This window comes from Poecilia formosa, unplaced genomic scaffold (genome assembly GCF_000485575.1).
Source record: "Poecilia formosa unplaced genomic scaffold, Poecilia_formosa-5.1.2 Scaffold40, whole genome shotgun sequence".
Classification (NCBI taxonomy): domain Eukaryota; kingdom Metazoa; phylum Chordata; class Actinopteri; order Cyprinodontiformes; family Poeciliidae; genus Poecilia; species Poecilia formosa.
This window is the reverse complement of record NW_006799979.1, coordinates 1,659,190-1,676,000: the sequence shown is the minus strand read 5'-3', so window position 1 is coordinate 1,676,000 and position 16,811 is coordinate 1,659,190. Positions and strand designations below refer to the sequence as shown.

The following is a 16,811-nucleotide window of genomic DNA, read 5'->3' as shown; positions in this document are numbered from 1 at the left end:
GCGCTAACCACATCATGCAGGTTCAGCCCGGTGAGGAGCTTTAACGCTCTCCTCGGAGTCACGCATCACGCTGATTTTATATTATTTTATTATTATTTTTAGTATTATTTTTCCGGTTACACGATGCATCAAATCATATAAAATGCGTTGTCTACTTAGAGTTAATATGAGTGGCCGCAGGAGATCTGAGAAACTCGTCCCATAAACTCGACCAACCAGAATAGTTTCTGTGACGCTTATTAAAAACTCAATGGAAGAGCTACTCAAGCCACATTAGCAGCATTTAATTAAATCTCCCATTTGTTGCGCATCTCTGCATAGTGCAACAGATTTAACTCATCATGCAGGGCCGGTCCAAGGCTGTATGAAGGCCTTAAGCAGAATCTGACTTAGGGGCCCCTTTTGTTGCTAAAAATATCAGCACCTCTAACAACTTCTGTGTTAGATTTAGTGAAATATGGGAGAAGGGAGTAGTTTAATTGGCCAGCCTAAAAAAAAAAACAATAAGTTATCATCGCAGTTTACTAATTTGTATTTGTAAATTCAAAGATTAAACTCACAGCATTAGATTGTTGCTATGGTAAAAAAAAAACAATCTAACTATGAATATTGTTCTTTGAAGTTTTAGAAAGTAAACTTGCCAGCTCCTTAAAATCTTGTATTTAAATGTTAAACAATTTAAAATTATTTAAGTATGCCTAACAATTAAATAAAATTTAACAACATTGATAATCTCAATAAACAAGTGTTACATTTATGTATCTATGGTCTGTTTTAAAATATTAGCGTTTATGGGCCCCTGATGGAGCCGCTGAGTTAATTTGGATTAAACAGAAGTGCAAATTTGTTGTTTTTAGACTAGTGGTAGGTTTAAATAGATCTTTTCCCGTAACATATAATTACACAGTAATACTTTTACATTTCCTGGCACCTTCACATCTTTTAACACAAAAACACGGTGGACCACCGGGTTTAGCAAGTTTTCTGGGGGAAACTCTGATATATATATGCTGAATATCAGTTATTGGTCATTACTGCAGTATGAGTATGAAATACTGAAGAAATGTGTAGAAACATACATTTCCTTACACTTGACACCGTGTAAAAGTGACCTACATTGCATCTCTGCTTCATTTAGAGCTCATTAACACCAGCCCCATTGAGTCTGCTTTCATCAAATTCTAGTTCATTTGCCTAGAAAGTCCAATTTGTTTGGGTAGGTGTGACTGTGCAATCAAATTCTGATGCGGTCCAAAAAAGCAAACTCTGGTCAGCCTACAAATCTACGCCTCGGTTCGGTAGAAGTGAAATCTGGTGTGGTTTGATGCATTTGTGAATGTCAAGAAGACTGGAGAGACACTTGTTTGGAGACACTTAGCGACTCATGTCGTACACTTCAGTGTTTCTTGGTGCAGCGCCACCAAAGGTGAGAGAACAAGTTGCTCAAAGGGTTTGGTTTGTTTGACACAGTGTAGTGTGAAAGTGAACTGCACCAACTGGAAATATAACAAATGTTGCAATTTTGAGACCAAAATTGCAACCAACCAAGTATACCGTACTATCAGGTGTGAACATACCCTAAAAAGCCATGGTTCTCAACCAAACAATAGTGGATTGCTCTTCCAGATCAGAGTCTGTCTCTAAATCAAACAGCGGAGTTAAAGTGTCTTGCAGTTTTATTCAGATTATGGGATGGAGCAAGGTGAAAACTTTGCTCTGATTGGTCATAGTGAAGAAACAGCTCAAAATGTGAAACTCACGATTTACCGGTCAGTCGACATTCCAATCCTCACTTGTGATCATGCGATATCCATCAAAACTGAAAATGCAAGATCCCAGATACAAGCAGCTAAAACAAGCTTCTTCAACTGGAAGATGGGAATCGCTATTAAAGATGGACTGAGAAGCTCCATCCAGGTCCACAGAGGCAAACTCAAAGTCATCGGAAGAGCTGTAGATATCCGAGTTGGCAATGCCTTGGTCTCCGCAGAAGGAGGTGGAGACTCCGCAGAACGAGGTGGAGACTATCACTGGGGACCACCGGGGAGAGGGATCTTTGCATTTTCCTTCTGAATGCATTTTCTCCATCCATTAATAAGTGAACGAATATCATCTCATTTTTAATACATATCGGTAATATTTTCCAATTACTTTGTCTCAAATAAACTCCACAACATACCAAAAATCTTCTCTATCATGTCATCTACTGTACGTAGTGATTTTGATGAAAACAAACGGACAAAATTAAGCTAAGTTTACATGAGACCTCTGCCTGGAAAATACCGGTATTTTCGGATGTTGATTGGGAAAAAGCCGTTTAGACAGCACCACTAACGGACCCAGAATCAGATGTAGCTGACATGGCAGGCCACTAGATGACGCTTTCATTCTAGCATGTCATGCAACACGAACGCGCTTTTAACCCTCAACTTTTCGCCTCATTGTAAACAGTAATGCCAATGAACGAAGTGCTCATGTAACACGTATATTCCTTATCTAAAATTGTGCTAAACTGAACAGGTTAAGCATCACAAAACAGCACAATGCTATCCGCCATTGTTTTTTTTTTGTTTTTTTTTATGTTATCCGTTCTGCACATGCGCGCCTTCACACTTGCAGAGTACTTCACATCGTGGGAGTGTTACACTTGCTTTAAAAAAAATACTGGTGTAAGACATTCCGGTCACTGGTGTTGTGTACATGAGCAGCTGGATCCTAACAAAAATGTTACAGTTTAACTGAAGAGTGGCTCTGTGTAGAAGCCTTACTTTCAGGTGGAATCCAGAGACCTTACTGGAACAACTTTGGGTGCATTTGTCACTTGTTGGAAATGCATATCTATGATCTTTTTTGAACTATAAACCCCATTAAAATAAGGTTGAATGACATGAACATAATACAGGATAGGGACAGTAAAAGAAAAGACACAGTATAGTTTATCGCTTCCAATCTACTGTAGTAGCACAGCAATTTTCTTTCTACTCTACTTCTGCAGTGATCAAGGTTTGTCTCATTAAAAAGTGCTCCAACTGTTTTTGCTGCATCACCAGACTTTCACTTTACCTCATCGATCAGACGGCACAGAAGACGAGGAATCTTGGTCACGACACACTTTACCTCATGCAGTAAAGGATCTGCGGCCAACACAAGAAACACGACCTCCTCAGCTACATTACACACCTAAACCCAATCTCCTATCATGTCTTGTCATTGACCGAACAGTGAGAAAACGTGTTAGATATACTACTGGTCTGTCTGACAGTCTGGCAGGCAGACAGGTGGTGTAAAGATAATGCTCTCTCATTAGAGTGCTGTACTAAAGCACTCAGAGCTGGCCAGAGAATCCACTTAGTAGCAGGAACAGGACAGTTGGAGGGGGTGGGGGCTGGATGTGGAAGGAGGAGAGAGAGAGTGGACGGGGCCTGCGCTTGTGTCTGCACATACATTCCTGAAAATCACGTGAGGATATTGATCCTCAAATGGAAAGATGACTTTTCATCAGGCTTTTTAGGTACAGACAAGAAGGATATTGGCAAAATGTCAAATGTCCTAGCAGTGCTTGGAGATAAATAAACTGATCAACCAGACAGACAGTGGAATCGGTCCAAATTGTCTCTTCATTGGCTCTATTCTGTAATCAGCCGGTCAACACTTGAAAATATGATAGAAAACTACAGTGAGTTAGAAAACTAATTTAGTTCATTAGACTTAAACTAAGAACTCCAACAATCTGACATGTTTATTTTGAGTTGATAAGAGAGGCTTGGGACATATAGCTAAAGAGGAATCATTTTGTAATGAATTAATAAATCTGCTGTTGGATTTGAAACAACAACCGCAGCAAAAGAAACTGCAGCTTATTCTCGTATCCGTTTCATATTTTTGGAACAACAAAAATATGGAAAATCCAAATTGGTCAAAGCTTGAATTGGCAGAATTCAAGCTGCCAATTGAATTCCTGTTTGTTCCTGTTCCTGTTCCGGGTTGTTCCTGTTTCAGCCAGGAACAACCCGACCGGTACATCTCTATAACAGGGTGGGAATTTATCATTGTTACATTGGTAAATCCAATACTTTGTGACTATTGTGTTCATCAGGATATTCAAAAATATATATATGTTTGGACTGATCTTGAAGCACCAGCTGTGCGACCCACGGATTCAGCAGCTACAAACGCTCAAACTAAAACTGGGTCGTTACAGTCCTGTATGAACGATGAACTTCCTGTACAACTTCAGCTGAAGCTATTCTTGGGGTGTAGCGGTGCGGTTATTCAATTACCCACCTCCACTGTTTACCATCAAGATTAATGCGAGTGTAGCAGTGTAGAAACAGACCCATTGGTATAAAAACCTAGGTCAGTCTCACAGTTCGCAAGCATTTGGAGAGAATTACATGGTCTGACATATACAAACATTGGATAATTTTACTGCAGGAGACAAATACTACTGATTACAGAATGCATTAAATATGTTTTGTAGTAAATAATTGAGTATCGTTATGAAACAAAAAGCTCATGTTTCTGTGACTAATTCTCAGTTTTGTTCTCTCTTGGCATTATCATTACTTTTCCCCATTTCTTGATCAAGCTTGGACTACAATGTGGGGGGGAAGAAAAAGTCTTCCAAGTAACAATAAAATATATTTAAATCTGACCAGTACAAAGAAGCTGAAACAGGTTTGTGCAACCCTGCAAACAATGAGTCAGTCTACAAACGGAGTCAGTCCGAAAATGACCTAACAAGCCAACATGCAAATCAGTCATCCAGTACCGACCATAACCGATCTGGAGAGGTCCAAAGCCATAATCACTCCAGAGGGAAATGTCTCGTTTTGCTATGTTGAATACAATATAAAAATTAGACCACAAGACAAAAGAAGCTCTAAACTTATTTTAACATGCATTTTCATACTTAAAGATAGCCACAATGTGCACTGGAATGACACAATGTGAGAAGCCAAGATACAAAACTGACAACTATATGTGCAATCATGTTCTTTTGAGAGAACACATAGCTTATTTTCAAACCAATCTAGAGTTTAACGAGGAGAGGTCTTTAGTAAGTATTTCTAAGCTTTTCAGGTAGCTGGTGAAAACTTGAGAATAGATTCTCAAGAAGCTCGCAGCTTGAAGTTTAACACAAGTTACGAAAAGAACATGTAGAAAGAGGTCTGGTCAAATCAGCACAAAACTGAACTTTTTGCAAGCTACGTGGGGCGAAAAACAAAAACATAAGTCAGTAATTATTAATGTACCAAAAAACACTCTTCATCCAGTGTGACTGAGCTTAAATACTTAAAAGTTTTCAGTCTACACAAAGCTGGTAGAGAAGTAACACAAATGATGCAATTCTTGTGGTTCCACAAAATACTGACTCAGACAGGGCAGAATACAAACGGGAGTCACACTTCTCAGCCTGAACCTTGTACAAAGAGCTATGCATCATTTCCTTCTCCTTCACAACTGCTGTACAAAAATGGACTGAAATCAGAAAATATCGTAACAACGCGGACGTTTGTGGATGGAACATGAGAAAATGCGAGAATGCTCACAAGGTGGAGATGCCCTCATCTCAAGTCTAGGGTTGTCAGTCACGCTGCATTTAAGCTTCACCCAACCAGGACTCAAAGACACCAGGGGTTAGGATTCATGCTTTAGAATGGCCAAGTCAAAACCCAGACTTAAATCTAAGAAGTTGACAATTTATGTTCAAAGACGCCAGCCATTCAACCGGACTAAGTTTGCATTATTCTACAAAAAATAGGTGGAAAAAAAGTCTGCCTCTTATATGTGCAAAGCAGGTAGAGGCATAACCCAAAAGACCGGCAGAAAGCTGCACTTCAAATCGTCTTGTAGAAAGAGACAGAGCTGCTTCTGTCAGGGGGAATGTGTTGCATGCAAAACTATGTCGGCTTCTCTGCAGCCAGCCGGTAGTAAAACTGACGAAGAGATAAGAGCCTTTCAGAATTTATCGAGAAGAAACGACTGCGGCCGGCAAGTCAAATAAAACACCAAAGGAAGTGAAAGAGGTGGAGAGTGGGGGAGGAGAGAAGGCAGAAAGATGAAAGAAGTAGATGAGCTGGGATAGAGAAGAGATGACAAGGACAAGATGGAGAAGGAGAAAGGCAGGGAGAAGGAAGAAACAAACTGGTAAAAGTTTCAACAATGTGATAAAGGGGACAGATTTCTACAAGCTCTCGAAACTTTTCATCTCTACTTTACTGCCATCGTAAACTCCGTAACCTACTCAAAACAAGTTCATTGTTCTTCAACAGAATATTGATTCTGTTAAAGACAGAGGGAGAAAATAACAGGACGTTTGGTGGGGAACAAATGTCTGGAGAAAATGTTTAGGAAGCTGCGGTTTTTACGGTCGTCACACTTTTTCCTAAAGTGCCGCTCATGGTTTTATAGTCTGTCAATGACTATTTTAGGTGTAATCAAGTCGCTTCAGGGAATATCCACAGTAATCAATGACTCATCAACAGATCAACTAGCAAAACACCTAATCACTGACTCGGCCCTACGTGGTGAAAGCATTGTTACTCAAATTCATCCGCGGTCTCACTATGCACCAAAAACATCAACAAGTTGTAAATGTACTTAATATACAATACACTTCATATGTCACATAAAAATAAAAAAGGGACTTCCTTTTAAGAATGCTATAAAACGAAGCCAATTTTATTTCAGCGGGAAAAATAAATAAATAAAAATAAACTGTAGAACATTTTTCCTCCTTCCTGATATGAAAATTCTGGAGAGAGAAAACAAACGTATCAGTTTGAAATCATCTTCCTCATAGTGATTCTGCAGGTCTAATTTGAAAACTTGGCTATGATTTGGTAACACCGGCTTAACACGGCAACGAAGCTTAGGGGTAAAACTTTTCTCCGAACAACAAAATTATATTAAGCAAAAAATAAAATCAGAAGAGTAGGCTATACAATGCTGTGCAAGTAAACTTAAGCTATCTATACATTTAAAAAATATATATTATTAGCCTGTTTAGCTCCCATCTCCATGGTTTTTGATAGGTGCTTTAAGATATGAACTATAGATGTGATTTTATAATAAAAGCATAATGAAAAATGTGAATTTAAAATAGAATATTAAAAATATATAATTTTTTGATGATAATAAATCCAACATGGATTGATTTTTATCAGGTCTGGCAGGCTTTCTCTCTGAGGAATCGCTCTGATGGAGTAGAACATAATGACAGACAGAAGGACCATTTTAGCTGCAACGGGTTCAACCCGATGTGGTGGAGCCAAAATATGACTGACAATCTATAAACCTTAATGGATGCTAATGTGAGTGCTAACGCAAATGTTGACAAGGATCATGATTCTATTCGGAACATAGATTCATGTTTTTTTCCTTATTAAAGTTTTCCATCTGACTGATTCCTGTGTATGACATCCCATTAACTAGCACTGCAAAGGGCCAGTACAGTCATGCAATGTATGACTCTACAAAGTGCATAAGCACAGCAGAGGATTTTATTTTGTAAATGCATAAGAGAGTAATTCACTTTCTATAGCTAGCTTTATGTGGTCGTCTTAATGAACTTGCATATGTTTTTTCATACGAAGAAACCACAAAGTGCTGTCAGCACAACAGCTTGGCAGGGAACACAATGTGTCCTACAATAAGAGAACTTTTTTTTTTTACATGGTGTGAACTAAATCACAGTTTGAAATTGTATCCCAATTTCAAAGTTCTGCAAAGAAAACAATAAAACTTCTTTAAGGTGTGCCCCACCCACCTGCCCTCCTCCAAGTGGACACCATAATAAAACAAATCTGGTGCCGCCCCTGTTCACTACTTCTACAAATACATTTCGATAGCTGAATTGTATTATTGATCTAACAATATGGGTACCGAAGAACTTTTGGGATGAAAACCTTAAAATGTTTGCACATGTGCAAAAGTATTTTACTTTACTCTCATGAAGAAAAAAAAAAGCTTTTCAGTTCCTATCGCAAGCTCCGTTTCTCGAACGAAACAAAAAGAAGCAAAGGAAAGATACATGGTTTCATTTTCCTTTTGTTTTTTCTTACCATATCATAAACGTTCAGGATGATCGGCTCGTTTGCCATCACTGGCATCAGGATCTCGGCCCCCTTCGCCCCTTCTTCCCCGCGGCTTTTTCCTCCCCCTTCCCACAGTGCGAGATCCAAACTCTCGCCCTCCTAAACTGTCTCGCCGCCGTCACTTTTACAAGTGGTCCTCAGTTTGAAAAGTCAATTTCAAAACCCGGTCTAAAAACGCGAAGAGTTCCGGATATTTATCCTATCGTCCAACATCTGACTGGCTTTGTCCAAATCCCCGCTGAGGGGGGAGCAGCAGCAGCGGCGGACAGATGAGCCTCTTCGGTATCAAAATGAACCAACTGCTAAACCCGCTCGGCTACCGACGTTGTATGGAGGGATATTTGTTCTCCATTAAAAGCGAAAAAAAATTTGTTTCATCTTCCAAGACCAGCTATTCTAATAAACAACATACTTCTAAGATTTAAAAACGCAATTTACTGTGAAAGAAAGAAAAAAACCCACTGCTACCGCCGCTAACGGTAGCAGTGGACGCGACCGTTGTGAGAGCATTTGGCTGTTTCTGCGTTCGATTGTTCAACCTTATCGCGACAGGCATTGTGGGTAATGTAGTTCATTCCATAAGATTGGACGAAGCAAGGAAAGTTTGAGGTTTCCATTAGCGCAATTATCTTAAATACACACATCAAAACAGTTTCTAGATCAGAATAAGCAAATTAACATCGAGCCTTTGAAACTACACGGCTCAGTTTCAATTAGGATCAATTTAGAATGTATGTAATTGACTTTTAGTCTGCCTGTATGACTGGGTTTAATTGATTTTTCTTTGTGCAGTGCCTTGAGGTGACTTGTGTTGGCAGCACTATATAAATAAGCTCAATTGAAAAGGAATTGAATTATGTTGAAAATGTGTGTAGCATTCAAAAAGCCTGCCTCATTAATAACGCTAACAGATTTGCTGAGTAGTGGTCAAATATCCACTCAGATATGCCCCCTAGCTTGTTGATGGCTAAAAAGAGCAATAGGTTGAGCTACACCTCATAAAGGGACCTTTTATCAAATGATGTTACATTTATTCTGTCAAGAAAATGAGTTTCATCCATCACTCAGTATTTCACATTTATGAAGTCAAAACAACAGCTACCACTTTCACTTGCAATTTGAAAAACTTGAAAGTAAAATCATGACAAGCCTTAAAAAATTATAACTTTTTACTTATACAAATCCATGTAGTCAAGGTCTACAGTCTCAATTTGAAGAAGCTACTTCAACTTCAGTTCAATGCACAGTGGCAAATATTAATGAGAATTCAAGGTGGAGTACAAGTGATCAGTATCCCAGTGTTGCATTAAGACGTTTCCTCTCCATCTGTGGCCATACTCATGATTCCTCCTGACTGCCCTCTTCTAGCAGCTCCATGAGCATCTCCTGATCGGAGAATTCCTGCAGCGAGGAGTTCATCTCGTTCAACAGGTCCTCCCCCAACAGGAAGCCCCTGACGTCGTGCACCGTCATGCTGATGCGGTGGTCTGTCACGCGGTCCTGGGCGTAGTTGTAGGTCCGGATCTTTTCTGATCTGCCTTTGGTGCCGACCTGAAAAAGAAACAGGAGGTTGACCTGGCGTGTTTGGTCATTTTGCATACATCTTAAACGTGTCAAATGAATAGTTGTTCGTACCGTCATCAAAAAGTCATTGTATTTGACCTTTTTTTGTTTTTGTCAACAATAAGGTAGAAAAACCAAACATTTTAAATCTGTCATTAATTAGTTAAATCAGACTATTTTTAAACAAACAGAATCTCACTTGGATTTTGCGTTGGTTGTAGCGCTTGCTGGTCTCTTCCTCCAGCTTCATGTTGTACAGTTTTGCAGTCAGAGCCTTCATGGCTTTCTCCCGGTTCTTCAGCTGGGAGCGTTCCTGTTGGCACTCTGCAACCAAACCTGACAGACACAAACCAATATTTAAGATCATCTTCATTCAAGGCTTGGTTAAAAAAAAAATGTTGCATGCCTTTCTTAATTTCTCTTAAGAATCAAAATGACTGTAAATTCCAGTGGGGGATACGTAAAAGCAGCTATGGAAGTTAAGTTCCTCAGAGTGACAAACTAAAAAAGCATTATGTTTGATTTTCGGTAACGCGTTTTACCTGTTGGAAGATGGACTATTCTGACTGCGCTGTCTGTTGTGTTGACATGTTGACCGCCAGCTCCACTCGCTCTTTTTGTCTCTATCCTCAAATCCTTTGGGTTTATGGTGAAAGAAATCTAAAAAGAAAATCAAGAGGAAAATCAACAACAAAACTAGAAATCTTGCAGAAACTACACAGACTTCTGATAACAGAAACTTGGGAAAAGAATTAGGGCCACTGAAAAAAAATAATTTTCTCAGAATTCTGACTTTTGATCACAGAAGAATCCAGAAAGAAAGTCAGAATTCTATTTTTTTGCTCAGTGGCCCTAATCACCTAATGTAACATATGATGACATTCAAAACAATGGACCAAATCCAAACATCTCTGTTATTTTTCTATAACAGAAACATCATTTCGACATTCCCACTGACATGCATCATATTCACTACACAGCATACTCGTTTTGTGCACTGATTTCTATTCAGATGTGTCTGTAATGACTGTGTTCACGTTGCTGAGCCGTACCTCGGTAGGTTGGGGCAGCACAGCCACAGTCATGGTGCTGGTGTGCATCCTTCCCTGTTTTTCGGTCTTGGGAACCCTCTGAACTCGATGAACTCCAGCCTCAAACTTCATTTTCTTGTAGCTGTGCGGGCCGCTGATGCTGGCTGACGCGTGCCGCAGTCCGCCTGGTGACATTGAAGCAGGCAGCACCGCAGATCGGTAAAACNGTTTACATGAGACCTCTGCCTGGAAAATACCGGTATTTTCGGATGTTGATTGGGAAAAAGCCGTTTAGACAGCACCACTAACGGACCCAGAATCAGATGTAGCTGACATGGCAGGCCACTAGATGACGCTTTCATTCTAGCATGTCATGCAACACGAATGCGCTTTTGACCCTCAACTTTTCCCCTCATTGTAAACAGTAATGCCAATGAACGAAGTGCTCATGTAACACGTATATTCCTTATCTAAAAATTGTGCTAAACTGAACAGGTTAAGCACCACAAAACAGCACAATGCTATCCACCATTGTTTTTTTTTTTTGTTATCCGTTCTGCACATGCGCGCCTTCACACCTGCAGAGTACTTCACATGGGGGTGTTACACTTGCTTTAAAAAAAATACTGGTGTAAGACATTCCGGTCACTGGTGTTGTGTACATGAGCAGCTGGATCCTAACAAAAATGTTACAGTTTAACTGAAGAGTGGCTCTGTGTAGAAGCCTTACTTTCAGGTGGAATCCAGAGACCTTACTGGAACAACTTTGGGTGCATTTGTCACTTGTTGGAAATGCATATCTATGATCTTTTTTGAACTATAAACCCCATTAAAATAAGGTTGAATGACATGAACATAATACAGGATAGGGACAGTAAAAGAAAAGACACAGTATAGTTTATCGCTTCCAATCTACTGTAGTAGCACAGCAATTTTCTTTCTACTCTACTTCTGCAGTGATCAAGGTTTGTCTCATTAAAAAGTGCTCCAACTGTTTTTGCTGCATCACCAGACTTTCACTTTACCTCATCGATCAGACGGCACAGAAGACGGGGAATCTTGGTCACGACACACTTTACCTCATGCAGTAAAGGATCTGCGGCCAACACAAGAAACACGACCTCCTCAGCTACATTACACACCTAAACCCAATCTCCTATCATGTCTTGTCATTGACCGAACAGTGAGAAAACGTGTTAGATATACTACTGGTCTGTCTGACAGTCTGGCAGGCAGACAGGTGGTGTAAAGATAATGCTCTCTCATTAGAGTGCTGTACTAAAGCACTCAGAGCTGGCCAGAGAATCCACTTAGTAGCAGGAACAGGACAGTTGGAGGGGGTGGGGGCTGGATGTGGAAGGAGGAGAGAGAGAGTGGACGGGGCCTGCGCTTGTGTCTGCACATACATTCCTGAAAATCACGTGAGGATATTGATCCTCAAATGGAAAGATAACTTTTCATCAGGCTTTTTAGGTACAGACAAGAAGGATATTGGCAAAATGTCAAATGTCCTAGCAGTGCTTGGAGATAAATAAACTGATCAACCAGACAGACAGTGGAATCGGTCCAAATTGTCTCTTCATTGGCTCTATTCTGTAATCAGCCGGTCAACACTTGAAAATATGATAGAAAACTACAGTGAGTTAGAAAACTAATTTAGTTCATTAGACTTAAACTAAGAACTCCAACAATCTGACATGTTTATTTTGAGTTGATAAGAGAGGCTTGGGACATATAGCTAAAGAGGAATCATTTTGTAATGAATTAATAAATCTGCTGTTGGATTTGAAACAACAACCGCAGCAAAAGAAACTGCAGCTTATTCTCGTATCCGTTTCATATTTTTGGAACAACAAAAATATGGAAAATCCAAATTGGTCAAAGCTTGAATTGGCAGAATTCAAGCTGCCAATTGAATTCCTGTTTGTTCCTGTTCCTGTTCCGGGTTGTTCCTGTTTCAGCCAGGAACAACCCGACCGGTACATCTCTATAACAGGGTGGGAATTTATCATTGTTACATTGGTAAATCCAATACTTTGTGACTATTGTGTTCATCAGGATATTCAAAAATATATATATTTTTTGGACTGATTTTGAAGCACCAGCTGTGCGACCCACGGATTCAGCAGCTACAAACGCTCAAACTAAAACTGGGTCGTTACAGTCCCGTATGAATGATGAACTTCCTGTACAACTTCAGCTGAAGCTATTCTTGGGGAGTAGCGGTGCGGTTATTCAATTACCCACCTCCACTGTTTACCATCAAGATTAATGAAAGTGTAGCAGTGTAGAAACAGACCCATTGGTATAAAAACCTAGGTCAGTCTCACAGTTCGCAAGCATTTGGAGAGAATTACATGGTCTGACATATACAAACATTGGATAATTTTACTGCAGGAGACAAATACTACTGATTACAGAATGCATTAAATATGTTTTGTAGTAAATAATTGAGTATCGTTATGAAACAAAAAGCTCATGTTTCTGTGACTAATTCTCAGTTTTGTTCTCTCTTGGCATTATCATTACTTTTCCCCATTTCTTGATCAAGCTTGGACTACAATGTGGGGGGGAAGAAAAAGTCTTCCAAGTAACAATAAAATATATTTAAATCTGACCAGTACAAAGAAGCTGAAACAGGTTTGTGCAACCCTGCAAACAATGAGTCAGTCTACAAACGGAGTCAGTCCGAAAATGACCTAACAAGCCAACATGCAAATCAGTCATCCAGTACCGACCATAACCGATCTGGAGAGGTCCAAAGCCATAATCACTCCAGAGGGAAATGTCTCGTTTTGCTATGTTGAATACAATATAAAAATTAGACCACAAGACAAAAGAAGCCCTAAACTTATTTTAACATGCATTTTCATACTTAAAGATAGCCACAATTTGTGCTGGAATGACACAATGTGAGAAGCTAAGATACAAAACTGACAACTATATGTGCAATCATGTTCTTTTGAGAGAACACATAGCTTATTTTCAAACCAATCTAGAGTTTAACGAGGAGAGGTCTTTAGTAAGTATTTCTAAGCTTTTCAGGTAGCTGGTGAAAACTTGAGAATAGATTCTCAAGAAGCTCGCAGCTTGAAGTTTAACACAAGTTACGAAAAGAACATGTAGAAAGAGGTCTGGTCAAATCAGCACAAAACTGAACTTTTTGCAAGCTACGTGGGGCGAAAAACAAAAACATAAGTCAGTAATTATTAATGTACCAAAAAACACTCTTCATCCAGTGTGACTGAGCTTAAATACTTAAAAGTTTTCAGTCTACACAAAGCTGGTAGAGAAGTAACACAAATGATGCAATTCTTGTGGTTCCACAAAATACTGACTCAGACAGGGCAGAATACAAACGGGAGTCACACTTCTCAGCCTGAACCTTGTATAAAGAGCTATGTATCATTTCCTTCTCCTTCACAACTGCTGTACAAAAATGGACTGAAATCAGAAAATATCGTAACGACGCGGACGTTTGTGGATGGAACATGAGAAAATGCGAGAATGCTCACAAGGTGGAGATGCCCTCATCTCAAGTCTAGGGTTGTCAGTCACGCTGCATTTAAGCTTCACCCAACCAGGACTCAAAGACACCAGGGGTTAGGATTCATGCTTTAGAATGGCCAAGTCAAAACCCAGACTTAAATCTAACGAAGTTGACAATTTATGTTCAAAGACGCCAGCCATTCAACCGGACTAAGTTTGCATTATTCTACAAAAAATAGGTGGAAAAAAAGTCTGCCTCTTATATGTGCAAAGCAGGTAGAGGCATAACCCAAAAGACCGGCAGAAAGCTGCACTTCAAATCGTCTTGTAGAAAGAGACAGAGCTGCTTCTGTCAGGGGGAATGTGTTGCATGCAAAACTATGTCGGCTTCTCTGCAGCCAGCCGGCAGTAAAACTGACGAAGAGATAAGAGCCTTTCAGAATTTATCGAGAAGAAACGACTGCGGCCGGCAAGTCAAATAAAACACCAAAGGAAGTGAAAGAGGTGGAGAGTGGGGGAGGAGAGAAGGCAGAAAGATGAAAGAAGTAGATGAGCTGGGATAGAGAAGAGATGACAAGGACAAGATGGAGAAGGAGAAAGGCAGGGAGAAGGAAGAAACAAACTGGTAAAAGTTTCAACAATGTGATAAAGGGGACAGATTTCTATAAGCTCTCGAATCTTTTCATCTCTACTTTACTGCCATCGTAAACTCCGTAACCTACTCAAAACAAGTTCATTGTTCTTCAACAGAATATTGATTCTGTTAAAGACAGAGGGAGAAAATAACAGGACGTTTGGTGGGGAACAAATGTCTGGAGAAAATGTTTAGGAAGCTGCGGTTTTTACGGTCGTCACACTTTTTCCTAAAGTGCCGCTCATGGTTTTATAGTCTGTCAATGACTATTTTAGGTGTAATCAAGTCGCTTCAGGGAATATCCACAGTAATCAATGACTCATCAACAGATCAACTAGCAAAACACCTAATCACTGACTCGGCCCTACGTGGTGAAAGCATTGTTACTCAAATTCATCCGCGGTCTCACTTTGCACCAAAAACATCAACAAGTTGTAAATGTACTTAATATACAATACACTTCATATGTCACATAAAAATAAAAAAGGGACTTCCTTTTAAGAATGCTATAAAACGAAGCCAATTTTATTTCAGCGGGAAAAATAAATAAATAAAAATAAACTGTAGAACATTTTTCCTCCTTCCTGATATGAAAATTCTGGAGAGAGAAAACAAACGTATCAGTTTGAAATCATCTTCCTCATAGTGATTCTGCAGGTCTAATTTGAAAACTTGGCTATGATTTGGTAACACCGGCTTAACACGGCAACGAAGCTTAGGGGTAAAACTTTTCTCCGAACAACAAAATTATATTAAGCAAAAAATAAAATCAGAAGAGTAGGCTATACAATGCTGTGCAAGTAAACTTAAGCTATCTATACATTTAAAATATATATATTTTTAGCCTGTTTAGCTCCCATCTCCATGGTTTTTGATAGGTGCTTTAAGATATGAACTATAGATGTGATTTTATAATAAAAGCATGATGAAAAATGTGAATTTAAAATAGAATATTAAAAATATATAATTTTTTGATGATAATAAATCCAACATGGATTGATTTTTATCAGGTCTGGCAGGCTTTCTCTCTGAGGAATCGCTCTGATGGAGTAGAACATAATGACAGACAGAAGGACCATTTTAGCTGCAACGGGTTCAACCCGATGTGGTGGAGCCAAAATATGACTGACAATCTATAAACCTTAATGGATGCTAATGTGAGTGCTAACGCAAATGTTGACAAGGATCATGATTCTATTCGGAACATAGATCCATGTTTTTTTCCTTATTAAAGTTTTCCATCTGACTGATTCCTGTGTATGACATCCCATTAACTAGCACTGCAAAGGGCCAGTACAGTCATGCAATGTATGACTCTACAAAGTGCATAAGCACAGCAGAGGATTTTATTTTGTAAATGCATAAGAGAGTAATTCACTTTCTATAGCTAGCTTTATGTGGTCGTCTTAATGAACTTGCATATGTTTTTTCATACGAAGAAACCACAAAGTGCTGTCAGCACAACAGCTTGGCAGGGAACACAATGTGTCCTACAATAAGAGAACTTTTTTTTTTTACATGGTGTGAACTAAATCACAGTTTGAAATTGTATCCCAATTTCAAAGTTCTGCAAAGAAAACAATAAAACTTCTTTAAGGTGTGCCCCACCCACCTGCTCTCCTCCAAGTGGACACCCTAATAAAACAAATCTGGTGCCGCTCCTGTTCACTACTTCTACAAATACATTTCGATAGCTGAATTGTATTATTGATCTAACAATATGGGTACCGAAGAACTTTTGGGATGAAAACCTTAAAATGTTTGCACATGTGCAAAAGTATTTTACTTTACTCTCATGAAGAAAAAAAAAAGCTTTTCAGTTCCTATCGCAAGCTCCGTTTCTCGAACGAAACAAAAAGAAGCAAAGGAAAGATACATGGTTTCATTTTCCTTTTGTTTTTTCTTACCATATCATAAACGTTCAGGATGATCGGCTCGTTTGCCATCACTGGCATCAGGATCTCGGCCCCCTTCGCCCCTTCTTCCCCGCGGCTT

The 16,811-nt window shown here is 39.4% G+C and overlaps 2 protein-coding genes across 2 annotated transcripts in view; both read right to left on the bottom strand.

Annotated features, from left to right (window-relative positions):
- Positions 1-8,612, bottom strand: part of desi2 (desumoylating isopeptidase 2) — a 15,269-nt gene extending 6,657 nt beyond the window's left edge. The window contains exon 1 of the mRNA XM_007551140.2: positions 8,067-8,612. Within this exon, the coding sequence (XP_007551202.1) occupies positions 8,067-8,114 (48 nt within the window). The 5' untranslated portion in view covers positions 8,115-8,612. The remainder of the gene's footprint in view (positions 1-8,066) is intronic.
- A 501-nt stretch (positions 8,613-9,113) lies between these two features.
- Positions 9,114-16,762, bottom strand: LOC103137471 (peptide chain release factor 1-like, mitochondrial). Its single transcript, XM_007551219.1, has 5 exons — positions 16,724-16,762; positions 10,715-10,939; positions 10,205-10,322; positions 9,862-9,998; positions 9,114-9,650 (listed from the first exon to the last, which is right to left on the bottom strand). Exons 1-5 carry the CDS (start codon positions 16,760-16,762, stop codon positions 9,438-9,440), a joined length of 732 nt encoding a protein of 243 aa, XP_007551281.1. The 3' UTR covers positions 9,114-9,437.
- Positions 16,763-16,811: the final 49 nt, after the last annotated feature.